This window comes from Zeugodacus cucurbitae, chromosome 6, assembly GCF_028554725.1.
Source record: "Zeugodacus cucurbitae isolate PBARC_wt_2022May chromosome 6, idZeuCucr1.2, whole genome shotgun sequence".
Lineage (NCBI taxonomy): Eukaryota > Metazoa > Arthropoda > Insecta > Diptera > Tephritidae > Zeugodacus > Zeugodacus cucurbitae.
The window spans coordinates 29937143-29952864 of record NC_071671.1 but is presented as its reverse complement, the minus strand read 5'-3'; the positions used below and the strand labels follow the sequence as shown (position 1 = coordinate 29952864).

Genomic DNA, 15722 nt, shown 5'->3' with positions numbered 1-15722 from the left:
ATTGAATTTGCTTTCGCAATTATTAAGATTATGTGCGTGGGACAAGTAGTTTGTACAGAATCTTTTTGACCTGACAAAGTTGTTCCTTTCGTTTATATTTAATTTTTTAAACTTCTCGCAAGTTTTAAGTTTATGCCCTCCTGTACATATGTAGTTCGCATGACCTTTTTTTGTTCAGATGTGAACGAATGTGCTTTGAAAAAGCTTCTATTTAAATTGATGTTGCAATTGACTTGGGGTCTATTGAAGCTTCTGTTTAGTTCGTGTTGAACGTTTTTATTTCTGACTGCTTTTTTATCTCCCATTTCCGAAATTTAATTTAAGAATTATTTCATTTGCTGCCACGTTGGGCAGGTTCTTCTTGATGAGAGCGATTGAGAAAGTAGTGATTTTTCTGGTAATACTGCGGTGCATATGTTTACTAGAATAGGGTCCCAGTTGTCTGTGAGAATATTTTGTGTTGATAGAACCGACAAACAATTCGAAACAGTGGATTCTAGTTTTATGAATTCTTCACTTGTTCCCTTTTGAATTTTCGGCAAGTTCATGAGTATCGTTATTTGCTTGTCAACCAATATTCTTATATTTTCATATCTTGCTTTCAGAGCTTCCCAAGCCAAATTAAAATAGTGTTTATTTAATGCGAACTGTTTGACTATTACGCCAGCGTGACCTTGAGTTTTGTATCTGAGGTGATACAGTTTTTGCGCTTGCGATAATTTTGGATGGTTTATGTACACAGCTGTAAACATGTCCCGGAAGGACGGCCATTGTTCATAACCTCCGTGAAATATTTCTGTATCGCAAGCTGGCACTTTGAGGTAAACGTCTGAACTATCTTTTTGGGCTTGTATTTGTGCCAGCTCTACTATCGAATGAGTAGTAGGCGCATTACCGTCTTCCCCAGGTCACAGGGGGCCCCGAAGGACCGACAATTTCGCTCACACATTTTTGTCGGGTATATTACACTTTTTTCACAAATTAATAATCTCATCAGAGGGTATATTTCCGAACACATCCTACCTAATTTACTAAGTACACAATCTAGCGATCACTCACGCAATCACTCCGATTCTAGCCGTCAAGCCGCGCCGTGTAAACAAGGCCTAACATAAATGTCGACATTGTTTATGGTTGGGGAGAATCCCAGAATGATAATACAATTTTAATAACTATCTTAACTATATTAAAATATGTGTGTGCATGTTCATGTGTTGGTTATTGTTTGAACCTATGTTATGTGACCTTGGGTTTGTTTTAATGTGAGTGCCCATGCAAACATTATTTATTTATAAGTGTTTGTTTATGTATTTACTTTGTACTGCCTCAGCATTGGCGAAGACAACATATTGCGAGAGAAAAAGTAATTATTCAATATTAGTGGACTGTATGTGTTTTTAAAATAAGGAGAATTACACAGTTTCATTTCTTATCTAATATATTGAATATTCTTAAGTGTAATAAAACTAAATATATTGATGCGTACTGAATGCCCCTTGGTATCAACGTACATGTTCATTTTTGAACAATTTCATTATGTCGAAAAGAACATATTTAAGTGGTTCACGAAAACGAAAAAAAGTTACAGCTCAAAAAGAAACAACGGAAAAACTTCCAAAATCACTTCGTTTTTTACGGTTGAAGAAACAAATAAGGCGAGGGATTATTCATTCTCATCACCGCAAGACAAAAGTATCTCTGAATGTCTCCAGGACAAAGAGGTTACATGTGACGAAAATGAAAAACATACATTAGATGCTGAACCATCGACTTCAAGCCACTGTGAATTAATAACTACAAGCTTAGAGAATGTAACTGCGTCTCCTGACCCTAAAACTTACTGTGAAGACATTTTACCGGAAGAAGTCCGTGATATTTGGATTCGAAAAGGACCAGAGTTTTTACAAAATATAAATAGTGACTTCTCTGAAACTTCTACAAGTTTTCCAGATTCAAAGGGTAAAACGAAAACTAGATACTTAACTAAAAACATTTTTACTCGTAAATTGACGAATGGTGAGTCTTTACAAAGAAAATGGCTCCTTTATTCACCAGCAAAGAAATCTGTATACTGTTATTGCTGCCGTCTTTTTAATACCACTACTGGTACTGGACATAATTTAAGTTCTCCTAATGGATATAAAGATTGGAAGCATATAAGTAACTTATTGATAGAGCATGAGAACAGTTTACAGCACAGGGAATTTATGATGAATTATGTTGTAAGAATGAAAACTACTGGACGAATTGATACTGAGTTGCAGTCCCAATATAATACAGAAATTAACTATTGGATGAATGTGCTTAGGAGGATTGTTGCAGTAGTGAAATTTTTGGCTTCAAGAGGTCTTGCTTTTCGTGGCGATAATGAGACATTAGAATCGCAAAATAATGGGAATTATTTGGGATGCTTAGAACTGATTAGTGAATTTGATCCTTTTCTTGCTGATCACATACAAAACTGCGGAAATCGTAGAAAAGGAAGTACATGTAAATATTTGTAATGAATTTACTAATTTAATGGGACAGCAAGTTTTGAAAACCATTGTCAAAGAACTTAAATCAGCAAAATACTATTCTATTAGCGTAGATTCTACGCCAGATCTGTCCCACGTTGACCAACTAACTTTCATAGTTAGATACGTAAAAGACGGACAGCCTATTGAGAGATTTATGCGATTTTTGCCTATGGATAAACATAATGTGCAATATATAGCAGATATCATTTTAAACTTTTTTGAAAGCCTTGATATTCCTATAAAAGATTGTCGCGGGCAGAGCTATGACAATGCATCAAATATGTCTGGTAAGTACTCTGGTGTTCAGTCAAGAATAAAAGAAATTTCCGAATTTGCGATTTACGTTACGTGGGTGCTCAGGCTGTTGAGTGTGTTACTGAAGCGTTATCATTCTTTCAATTTGTACAAAAATTGTTCAATTTTTTCTCAGCTTCGACAAAACGATGGAAAATTTTCACAGAGCATTTAGGAGCAAATAGAGTCCTAAAGTCTCTTTCGGAAACTAGATGGTCTGCACGTGCCAAAGCTACTAATGCTTTGCAAAATAGTTATTTAAATATTTCTAAAGCATTGTCTTCAATAGCCAGTGACACCAATCAACCAGGAGACACTAGAAAGGAAGCCCAAAGCAAAAAAAAGGGAAAATTTGAGACTGCTCTTCTAACGGAAATATGGAATGATCTTTTGGGAATTATGAATAAAACAACCCTAAGTTTAGAGAATAGCACCCTGACCATGGACGTTGTAACGAAACTTTATGAATCTCTGATCAGTTACGTCAATACGGCACGCAATAATTTTGATCAGTACGAAACGGCTGCTAAAGAAATAAATCCATTTGCTGACTACAAAAATACATTTGAAAGAAAAAGAAATCGCAGCACAAGCATCACTTTTTTTGAAGGATCATCAGAGACTGCACAGTTGAGAGGCAAGGATAAGTTTCGTGTAGATACTTTCATTCCCATAATTGACACATTAAATACACATTTAAAAAAACGTTCGGCAGCATACAAAGAAATTTATAGTCGATTTAGTTTTCTTTGTCAGTTAACAACAATTGAATCTGGCGAGTTGATCAAGAAATGCAAAGAATTTTCAGAATTTTATCATGAAGATATTAATGCAGATGAGCTCAAAACAGAATGTTTTCATTTAAGCCAATATTTAAAAAGCACAGCAAAGCAATCAGTGGATTTAAATATCTCAAACTTACATAACCTAATAAAATCAGATAAATTGGGAGAAACTTTTCCAAACGTAGAAATTGCTACTAGAATATTCCTTTGTCTTATGGTTACCAATTGATATCCTTCAAAAAATTGACTTTAAATAATAGATAATTTATATAATAGAGGATTTTGCTCAACAGAAATCCCGAAAGAAATCGTTATGTTAATATCGTAATCACACACACACATACACGCATCATCATTAATGACATTTATATCATACTGTATTTGATTATCTTTATTAAATGTAAAAATTTAGCATAAGTCGTTTTTTTTTTTACTTTCAAAAAGGACCCCGAATTCTTGTGGGCCCAAGAGCCCCAGCTTGGTTTAAGACGGCCCTGAGTAGGCGCGATTGATTTCATAAGTTTTAATTGATCCGATATCATAATTTTTGTGTCTACATACTGGTCTAAGCAGTTTTCAAATTTGGCGTAAGCCGAAGATTTAAAATTTTCGGGTAGATCTGAATCATCAGTTTCTACGATTAAGTCATATACAGCTTGGAGACGTGTCCAAAAATTTTCAATTGTTTGACCTTTTATTTCTAGTGCCGATTCAGAATTATCTTGCATCGGCGAAGAAGCAAAACGAGTGCAGTATCTAATTAGACTGTCACTCTCAGTAATGAATTTAGTATATAATATGTCTTTCCCCCTTTCCCCTTTTTTGTTTTGTGGTACCCTGCTTAGAGCGTGTAGCTTCTGCAGGTGCTCATGGACTCTTATCGTCAGAAATCATTTTAGAAATTTTTAAAAATTGAGTCGCTTTAGATTCCTTTGAATCTATGTTCATTTAGACAATAGGGGTATTCGGTATCTGTTGTATTTGCCATTGTATTTTTGTATTCGTGGTTTCTGTGATTTTTATAGTAAGTGTAGTAAAAATCCAACAACAAAATATACGTACCATTCAAATACAACAGTGTAAGAAAATACAATAGGGCGACCCTATTGTAATTGTGGTTTTTGTTTTGTACATTTCTCACAGCTGATCACAATTAAAAAGATGGCTGAACTGATGGACGCTGTAAGTTTTTATTGCTAAGATTTTTTAAATATTTTAATAAAAAGTCTATTTTACAGAAGTTAAAAAAAGGATAAAATAAGGCGGCGGGAAAAGCCTAATAAGAAATGGACAGAAGAAGAATTGGGACAAGTTCTTAACTATTTGCAGGAGCATCCGTCGTTTGAAGTAATTTGCAGCTATTCCCATTTTTTTGATTATATTTATTTGTATGGACGCTTTTATATCTTTTTATACAACAGATACCTTCTGCGCAAATTTAAAAAAAAAAATTACTATACGCAACATGCGCACCGCATACAACAAAGCAGAACAGTGGAGAAATGGGACAGGCGCCGGCCTATTAGAGGAACAAGGTATCGTAAGCATTGAACGTAAGTATAATGAATTTCGAAATTTATATTTTATTAGTAATTTATTTTATGTTTTTAGAAAAACTGAGCAAGATGTGTTCCCATTATAAGCGATTGCAGAGCATATTTTTAAGAGCAAATCGGCCGACTCAACACAGTACGTGTTCTAGTCTGAAGATGGTACAACTAATCATGGTGATTGTGAAATTATTCAGCAGAGCGAATATGACAGTGGATGTATGTTCGTTGACGAAATTGCGACAACGACTGAAAGCGAACATGATAATGTATTTTATACGGTGCGGAATGATATCGAAATTTCAACACCAGTTTCTTCTAAACGAGCTCAAAATATAAATGACAACAAGGCAGTTGAATTCGCAGAAAAGATGAGGAAATCGGCACCGAAAACTGCAATTACCAAATTATCTGCACTACAATCGGAAAGAAATGAGCTACAATTGCAACGCTTAGAATTAGAAAAGGAGAAACACAGAGACTACATGGAAAGGGAGGAAAAACGGATAATTATAGAAAAGGAAAAGTTTGTTTTGGAAAAAGAAAGACACGAGAAGATGTTTGAGCTAGAAAAAGAAAAATTAGCCATAGAAAAAGAGAACAATAAGGATAAATTAAAAATTTTGGCTATGGAGCTGAAGATGAAGGAGCGGCAAGCACGTTATGAGCTAGAACTCAAATACAATCATTAAAACAGAAGCTAAGTTTCTTTCAGAAAACAGAAACCAAAAATTACATATTTTCTTTTATTTATTTATGGAACAACAATCTTTTGTTATATGAAAGAGTGCCTTATTAAACTTTTTGTTCATTAAATTTATTTTTAACTTAAAAAACTTTTACTGTTACTAGTCAAACATCATATGGTATAAACCTTGTCGCTTCATTTCCTGTCGGGTATTAGTTTGGAATTCTTCTTGTGGTTGGTTTGGTTCTCGATTTTCTTGATCGACAGATATTGTCTCTATTTCCTTTTGGTTTAATAAAATGTTGTGCAAAATGCAACAGACTCGAAACCAATCACAACAAAATTTGTGCCTTTCTCTGTTTTGAATTCGCATTCTGAGCTCCTTTAGACTACCAAATTTCTCTTTTAACAACCCAAAACAATTTTCAATTCGTACGCGATACTTACTATGGCGTCTATTAAATTCATTGCGTTTTTCTATGTCAAATTGCTTTGAGTTGCTTCGATATGGTGTTATTAACGTTTTGGAAATCGGATAAGCTGAGTCACCTGCTAGCCAATGAAATCCTGAAAAAATTTCGACTCTTCAAGAAACAAAGCGCAGGTTTTATATACTTTAGCATCATATGCGCTACCCACATGACCTACTCCAATATGTCGAATTCTGCATTTGTTGTCACAAACCACTTGAGCTTTTATAGAGTAACGGCGATTTTTCGAAAAATACGTCGTGTGGTTATGGACGGGCGCTTCGGCAAGAGCAATCTCTGTTCCATCTACGTAACCAATGCAATATGGAAGTTCGTTGAACGTTTGGGAAACTATTAAATTTCTTTCAGCGTAATCTGGCCAAAATATAATTTTTCTCTCCAAGCGTTGGAAAGCTTTAAATACTCTTTCAGTTACAACGCCAATTGTGCTTCCATCGCCAATTCCAAAAATAGATACTATTTTCCTTACGGAATCATTTTCACCGTAAGCCCCAAGTCTGTATAACACAACTGTAACTTGCAACTCTATAGAAAAATGTTTGCAGGAGTGAAGTCGATTAAAAACCTCATCTGTTTTAATTAACCCAACCAAATGAGTGAATTGAAATCGATCCACCCTTAACATTTACCTCAACCTGGTATCATCCAGTTCACTTAACACATCCAAACACCAAGTTATACTTTTTGGAATAAATTTCTCAATTCCTCGGCGGCACTGCAATTAATGATCACCTCTTCCATAGAGCAGTCCCGATCATCGACGGCTGCATCATCCGCATCTACAAATACGGAACTCGAATAAATAGCTCTTTATTTATAAGTATTTAAGTTACCTACCGCTCAGATCAGCAATTTGATTTTCACAATTATCAACAATAAAATCGAATATTTTAGTTTTTTCGCTTTTTTTGCGGCATATATTTGCACTTTTGTGTTCGCGATTTTTTTTTTGTATTTCTGAATTCGTTGTAAAAAGAGTAAATAATTACTACGAATACAACAGATTCCGAATACCCCTAATGTTATTTAATAAAATATATGTATATTTTCTTTCAGTGTTAACTGAGAATTGTTGTAACCGAAAACTCTTTTAAATAAATAAGAGTTATTATTTTCAAAAAATTACTTAAAAGTCCCGTTTGTCGTTTTTATACTCTCGCAACAAATGTTGCTAAAGAGAGTATTATAGTTTTGTTCACATAACGGTTGTTTGTAACACCCAAGACTAAACGAGTTGGATATAGGGTTATATATACCAAAGTGATCAGGGTGAAGAGTGGAGTTCAAATCCGAATGTCTGTCCGTCCGTCTGTGCAAGCTGTAACTTGAGTAAAAATTAAGATATCTTGATGAAACTTGGCACACTTATTTCTTGGCACCATAGGAAGGTTGCTTTCGAAAATGAGCAAAATCGGACCACTGCCACGTTCACAAAATGGCGAAAACCGAAAACACATAAAGTGCCATAACTAAGCCATAAATAAAACTATGGAAATAAAATTTGGTATGAAGGATCGCACTATGAAGGGGCATATTTGGATGTATTTTTTTTGGGGAAGTGGGCGTGGCCCCGCCCCCTACTAAGTTTTTTGCTGATATCTCGCAAACCAATAGAGCTATACACGCCCACCTCCCATACAAAAGTTAGGTTGAAAATTACTAAAAGTGGGTTAACTCACTAACGAAAAACGTCAGAAACACTAAATTTCACATAAGAAATGGCAGATGAAAGCTGCACTCAGATTTTTTTACAAAATGGAAAATGGGCGTGGCGTCGCCCCTTTATGGGTCAAAAACCATATCTCAGAAACTACTCGACCGATTTCAATGAAACTTGATTTGTAATAGTTTCCTTACATCCCAATGATATGTTGTGAAAATAGTCAAATCGCTTCACAACCACGCCTACTTCCTATATACCAGAACATTGAAGACAATCTGAATCGTTTACTTTGCAATATATAAAGTAAGCACTAGTGAAGATATCGGTGCAGAACTTTGCACAAATACTACGTTTACATTGTGGCATATATCGAACATGAGGACCTCGGTGCTTCTAACCTAATATTATGGTTTCCAACTTTCAATGGACTTTATACAATATATATAACGAATATGTGGGTCAAATTGTGTATTATATAATATAAATAAAGTTAAATAAATAAATTGCGAGAGTATAAAATGTTCGGTTACACCCGAACTTAGCCCTTCCTTACTTGTTATTTTTGCGTTTGTAAATATTTGCGATTTTTGTATTGCAATAATTATTTTGTACGGAATTATCCGTATGCCTTTGTATGTGAGCGCGCTCGTGATTATAGGGGTCAATACCCTTTGTACATACATAGGTGTGAACGATTTGTGCTTATGTATGTGCATATAATAATGCTCTTATAGGTTGTTCGTTGTCCTGCTTGTTTTTGGTTGACAAAGAACAAGGGGAACAACGTGAAATTCGCCTATAAGAACTTTGAATATTTATATTATTTTTTTTTACGCTAACTTTGTACATATATTTTATATAACCGACCTTGTTTTAAATGTGTAATTTGTCACCGTTTAATTTTTTAAGGTTACGAGTAATTTGCTTTACTCGAGAATAATTTATTTGTATTATTATTATTATTTGTTTTTTGTTTTATTTATTTATTTATTTTTTTTTAATAATAAATTTAAATGAACACTAAGTGTGTAGGGTATATGTACATGTATATTAACGGAGTAGGTGCCGTGGGAAAAGAACTGTGCGTATGTTTGCGCGAATTGAGAGAATTGATTATGTGCAGGTGTTTGACCTCAGCACTTACGTTTATGAAATGTGTAAAAAAGAAACTTGACTATGTGCGGTTGTTTGACCTCAGCACTTGTATATGAAAAATATATGTAAATATGTAAATGAGAAGATTTAAAATGTGCGGGTATTTGGACTCAGCACTTGCAAATGAAATATATATAATTGTGTAAATATTTATTTATATACAATTCTAAATTACTGTAATCAATATGTAAATGGATGATGTATATATATATACATGTATATGTATGAAATATACGTATGTATATCTCTATGATTTTATGATGTCATTTCTTCCTCTCGCTTTAGGTGAGTTCTCATTTTCTTTTTCCTTTTTTATTTATATATGTATATCTAAAGTAAGGCTCTTAAAATTATTCGATAAACCTGAAAACCGATTATTCGAATATCCGGTTCGTAACCGCTCGTACGAATATTAACCGGTTAGCACTATTCGATTAGTCGCAATGTTACGACTATTCGAATAGTCGTTCTACTGCGGTTATTCGAATAGTTATACTGTCACTATTCGAATAAATGAAAATTGTTTGAAATCCAAGCAGCAGATTTTTGTTTGTTTTTACTTGTGAAAATGTCAATTGTGCGCATTTTTCCCGTGTTTCACATTTTTCAATAAAAATAGAAATTTAATGAACTTACACTATTCGAATAGTCGACAACGAACGGTTAACCCAATAGTCGGACGTGAGCGTTTAATCGAATAGTCGATGACTGACGACTATCCAAATAGTGCCAACCGAATATTATTATTCGAATAATGCCCTATTCGGTTAATTCGGTTAGTCGATTAGTCGAATACCAAGAGCTCTAATCTAAAGCCTTAATATAAGCACTTATATGCAATTAATAAATAATATATATTAATATCTATTTAATTTATATAATTATGTATATGTATATATATTAGTATTGATATCGAGAGTTATTTGTACCGTAATTGCAAAGGTTTGTTGACCGTTTTCATATAATGTATAAACGGATTTGTTTTTGTTGTTTTTGCTATTTTGCATATATTAGTTTATAGACATATACGTATGTATATATCTTTTGGAATTAGAAATCAATAAGAGAAATCAATAGGACTCACTTTGTTCCTCCTCAAGGGTTTTTTTTTGGGGGATATTGTACATGTGAGTTTGCCTGTTTTTGATATTCCTCTTTGCCTTTTGTTCCCGTTTCTCCTGCTTTTGTGGGTAATTTTATAGTGTGCCTGTGTGTTACTGTGGTTTTATGTCGCGCCCGCTGGTTTGTTTTTGCTTTTATTTTGTCTCGCGCCCGCTTTTTTTAGAGAGAGTATTATAGTTTTGTTCACATAACGGTTGTTTGTAACACCCAAAACTAAACGAGTTAGATATAGGGTTATATATACCAAAGTGATCAGGGTGCAGAGTGGAGTTCAAATCCGAATGTCTGTCTGTCCGTCCGTCCGTCCGTCCGTCTGTGCAAGCTGTAACTTGAGTAAAAATTAAGATATTTTGATGAAACTTGGCACACTTATTTCTTGGCACCTTAGGAAGGTTGCTTTCCACTTGCCCACAAAATGGCGAAAACCGAAAGCACATAAAGTGCCATAACTAAGCCATAAATAAAGCTATGGAAATAAAATTTGGTATGAAGGATCGCACTATGAGGGGGCATATTTGGATGTAATTTGGGGAACTGGGCGTGGCCCCGCCCTAAAATCGGTTTTTTGTATGTATCTCGCAAACCAATAGAGCTATATAAACCAAACTTTCTGCAGTCGTTTTATTTAGCCATTTCCTTATACAGTCCAAAAATAACAGAAATCGGATAATAACCACGCCCCCTCCCATACAAAGGTTAGGATGAAAATTACTAAAAGTGGGTTAACTCACTAACCAAAAACGTTAGAAACACTAAATTTCACATAAGAAATGGCAGATGGAAGCTACACTCAGATTTTTTACAAAATGGAAACCATGGAAATGGTTTGTAATAGTTTCCTTACATCCCAATGATATGTTGTGAAAATAGGCCAAATCGCTTCACTTCCTATATACCAGAACTTTGAAGACTATCTGAATCGCTTACTTTACAATATATAAACTAAGCACTAGTGAAGATATCGGTGCAGAGCTTTGCACAAATACTATGTTTATAGTGTGGCAGCCCCATTCTAAAAATCGCCGAAATCGGACCATAGGTTTTTAAGGCCTCATATATCGAACACGAGGGCCTCGGTGCTTCTAACCTAATATTATGGTTTCCAACTTTCAATGGACTTTATGCACTATGTATGACGAATATGTGAGTCAAATTGTGTATTATTAATATAAATAAAGTTAAATAAATAAATTGCGAGAGTATAAAATCTTCGGTTACACCCGAACTTAGCCCTTCCTTACTTGTTTTTTTTTTTGGTTTGTAACACTGCACCTGTTTCGTCACTGTTTCATTGATATGTGCACTTTATTCGTGGACACTCTTTCACTTGGTTTTGTATTCACTGCACTTGTTGTTATCGTTATCACAATTTGTACGTAAGTATGGACATGTATTTATGTTAGTCCAAACACGAGCATAATTTCTTTTCACTTTTATTTAATTATAATATTACTTTCTTTCTTATTTCCAGTAGTGCCTGTCTTTGAGGCTCGAAGGACCATAGACGACTTATTGATCCGCACTCACTTTTATTTGTACACTCACGCCAACCCTAAATAAAACGAGTATTCACTTTCCGACTTGGTTATTTTAAACTTATAATCTTTATTAAACGGATTTTAGATTAATTGGCAAATACAATTATTAGGATGAACTTAATAAGGGATATAAAATTGCGATTCCAAACAGTGTCACTTGACAACTTGTGCTCGACGGCGTATCGAAAAGAAGGGGCGAGATCTCCTCTTGCGATCCCTTTCGTATGAAATTAAGTGGCCGGTGTGGTGTCCTCGTGCGTGCTGTTATCGGTTTTGTTGTGTGTATTGGTGTATCGGTGTGTAGTATTGATGTGTAGCGAGCTCTTGAGTGTTGTATGATGTGGATGGTAAGTGGTGAGTTTGGTGAATGTAGCGTGTTAGCGATGTGTATTTGCATGTGGAAATGCTGGTCCAGAATGATTAGAACCTCTCAGTTAATGGTTTTACTTTCTTGTTGACTAGATCCAATCGAATTATGGAATGTGCTGCTCCCGTATCTACAGTCAGTATGCGCTTTCTACCGTCCACATATCCACTAACGGTAACGTTGTTCGTATTTCTATTTATTTGAGAGACAGAGATTACAGGGCATTCACTTGAGGGAGCCAGCACGCTCTTGATCTGACATTTGTGATGACAGCTCTGCCATGAGTTTTGCCCACGCGCGTGCTGCGCTTCAAACTGCGACGACATCTGAGACATTGCAGACAAAAACATGTTCATGCCCATTACTACTGATGAACATGGAGACTCTTCCTTTTCTTCTATCTTCATTGTTGATTCCTCCAACATCGATTCGAAGACATATTCGTCAACGTTGATGTTTTCTTCTTCCATGTCCTTTCGCAACCGGACTGTAACTGATTCGTTTTTCGTCGTTCCTTTTTGAGTTGTGGTATCTTTAAATCGTTGAACTTAACCATTATCTCCTATGGAATTTTATTTGTCAATCCCACTTCTGAAACCAATTGTAACGGATTTCCAAAATAAATCGTTTTCGCTGAAACTCTATCTGGAGTTCGATCACTGGATGGTCAAATAAAAGTCACTATTAAATGGCTATAAACTAATCTGTATTTCTAATTCAAAGAACTTAACACTTTATTACTCGTTATACAACTTCTTACTTCTCGTTTCTTGCACTTTACCCTTATATAGATTGCCGGCAAGTTATCGTCACTCGAACATTCTGTAAACTACGAATATCGATGTCTGGATAAATCTGGCAAGTTATCGATTTCGATTGTCGATTCTCGCATACATTCGTCACAGTGTATATAACGAATATGTGGGTAAAATTATGTGTTATATTAATAAATTTAATAAATAAATTGCTAGAGTATAAAATGTTGGGTTACACCCGAACTTAGCCCTTCCGTACTTGGTTTACATAAATATTTGCATGTATATACATATGTACATACTGAGTCCCATTACTCCACTATCGTTTAGTGCATTCGCGTTTTATTTCCTTGTGCATTTGAGCAACATGGTTTCTCATGTCAAATTTGGTGATTTTGTGAAACCTGTGGTTCTTTTTGTGCGAATGTAAATGCTATTGAGGTGTTTGTTAAAATGCAATATATAATTTTGTGCCGATAGAACCGACAAACAATTTGAAACAGTAGATTGTAGTTTTATGATTGTTTCTTTTTGAATTTTAAGCCAGTTTATAAGTTTAGTTACTCGTTTTATCGACCAATATTCTTTCATTTTCATATGGTGATGTAAGAGCTTCCAACCAATTGTGAAATAGCGAACTGTTTGTCTATTAAGACTGCTTGATCTTTAGTTTTGTATCGGATTCAATTTTTGGGCTTGTAATAATTTAGGATGGTTTATATAAACGGCAGTAAACATGTCCCGACCTAAGCGAATTTCCTATTTGGCGAAAGCCAAGGATTTGAAAAGTTCTAATAGATCGGAAACGATAGTTTCATTGCATCATAAGCAGCTTAGAAACGAAACAAATTTTAAATATGAACTATTCCATCCCTCAAATTGGATCAAACTGCATACAAGTGGAATATTTCATTGAAATCTGTTAAGTGGTTTAGGCGTGAATCCCTGACAAACAACGTGACATGAAATTTTTATATATGTATATAGATTAGTTGTGTGATGATTTCTCATATTTATCCGATTTTATTTGGGATATGAAGAATCAACATATCAGGAAAGGCTATCTCCTTTAATTTCGTAAAGTTGTCTCTAAGATGTGGAGTTTGTTCGAAAAGTCGCCCATCTGAAATACCAACCAATTTCTTATTCAACTCGTCACGTCACGGACTAGGACTATCTTGATTAGGTTTAGCTATTACAAACAACAAAATAATGGTAACATATTATTTTGAGTTAAATTCATGTGTTATACGATTATGTCTGTACTACTAACTATTCTATCATAAAAACACTTATTAACATTTTCCCTACATTTTCTATATGTAGCGTTCGCCGTGTCGGCTTTAGCATCAAACTGGGAACGTATTGGGAAACCATTCAATCCACTTTTGGGAGAAACGTACGAACTGCAAACGAATGGTTTCAAAATCTTATGCGAGCAAGTATCACATCATCCACCAATTTCCGCTTTTAATGTAGAATCTGCTAACTACAAGTTTTATGGATCGATTAACCCAAAAATTAAGTTCATGGGGAAAAGTATAAATATTCAGCCCAAAGGAATGGTCACTGTTGAATTGACCAGGTAAGAATATTAATAAAATTATGCAAATAAAAATCATTCAGGAGAATAACAAATAAAGCTAGTAAAAAGAAATCCAATGCATGTAAAAATTAGCGAAAAAGTTGTGTTGGCTCGGTGCTTTGAAAGTTTGACAGTAAGCTTCATTTATATTGGTCACATTACATTTAAACTACTAGTACTATGTATGTATTTATGCCATTACTAATTTGCCCTATCATCAAACTAATCCTTTGACGATGGATGGTGATATCTTAAAGCTGACTTGAAAATTTTCTTAGTACGGAATTATAGATTTCTGGAACTTCTTCTTCACAACAGGGACATTGTTATATTCATAAGATACTAGAAACCTCCAATGAATTGAAAAAAAAAAATTTAAATTTTCGAAATTAAAAAAAAAATTATTGTTTTATTTAAAAGTGCAATATGCTTAAAAACATATCCAAAAATATCAAATCAATCCAAGTTATATTCTAGGAGATATACCCTTTGGAAGCTTGTTCAAGTCGGTGGACACGATATCTCAAAAAGTTATGAAGCGATTTTGCTCAAATTTTGCATACATCTTTGGAATAACATTATCTAGTTAATGAACGAAGGATTTTTTATATTGTTATTACAACTATTATTACCCGCTTGAAGAACAACAGAGCGGCGGGGCCGATAGATTACCGGCCGAGCTATTCGAATACGGCGGCGAATAACTGATAAGGTGCATGCATCGGCTTCTTTGCAGAATATGGTCGGAAGAAAGCATGCCTGACGATTTGAATCTCAGTGTTGCGGGGCCCAATCCATAAAAATGAAGATCCCACAATCTATGCCAATCACCGTGGCATAAGCCTACTAAATATCGCATATAAGGTTCTATCGAGCGTATTCTGTGAAACACAAAAGCCCACCGTCAACATCTGATTGGACCTTATGAGTGTGGCTTTTGACATGGAAAATCCATAACTGATTAAATATTCACCATGCGCCTAATCTTGGAGAAGACCCGTGAAAAGAGGATCGACCCACACCATCTCTTTGTCGATTTTAAAGCTGCTTTCGACAGCACGAAAAGGAGCTGCCTTTATGCCTCGATGTCTGAATTTGGTATCCCCGCAAAACTAATACGGCTGTGTAAGTTGACGTTGAGCAACACCAAAAGCTGCGTCCTGATTGGGAATTACCTCTTTGACCCGTTCGATACCAAACGAGGTTTCAG

General features: G+C 34.9%; 2 protein-coding genes across 6 annotated transcripts in view; both read left to right on the top strand.

Annotated features, from left to right (window-relative positions):
- Positions 1-15722, top strand: part of LOC105219775 (oxysterol-binding protein-related protein 2) — a 364851-nt gene that overhangs the window by 197661 nt on the left and 151468 nt on the right. For all 5 annotated transcript variants that reach the window (XM_054235131.1, XM_054235133.1, XM_054235132.1 and 2 more), the window contains one exon: positions 14254-14512. In XM_054235131.1, the coding sequence (XP_054091106.1) occupies positions 14254-14512 (259 nt within the window). The remainder of the gene's footprint in view (positions 1-14253; positions 14513-15722) is intronic.
- LOC114804998 (zinc finger MYM-type protein 5-like) lies at positions 1256-5898 on the top strand. Its single transcript, XM_054235136.1, has 3 exons — positions 1256-4945; positions 5020-5151; positions 5210-5898. The coding sequence occupies exon 1, from the start codon at positions 1479-1481 to the stop codon at positions 2502-2504; it is 1026 nt and encodes a 341-aa protein (XP_054091111.1). The 5' UTR covers positions 1256-1478; the 3' UTR covers positions 2505-4945; positions 5020-5151; positions 5210-5898.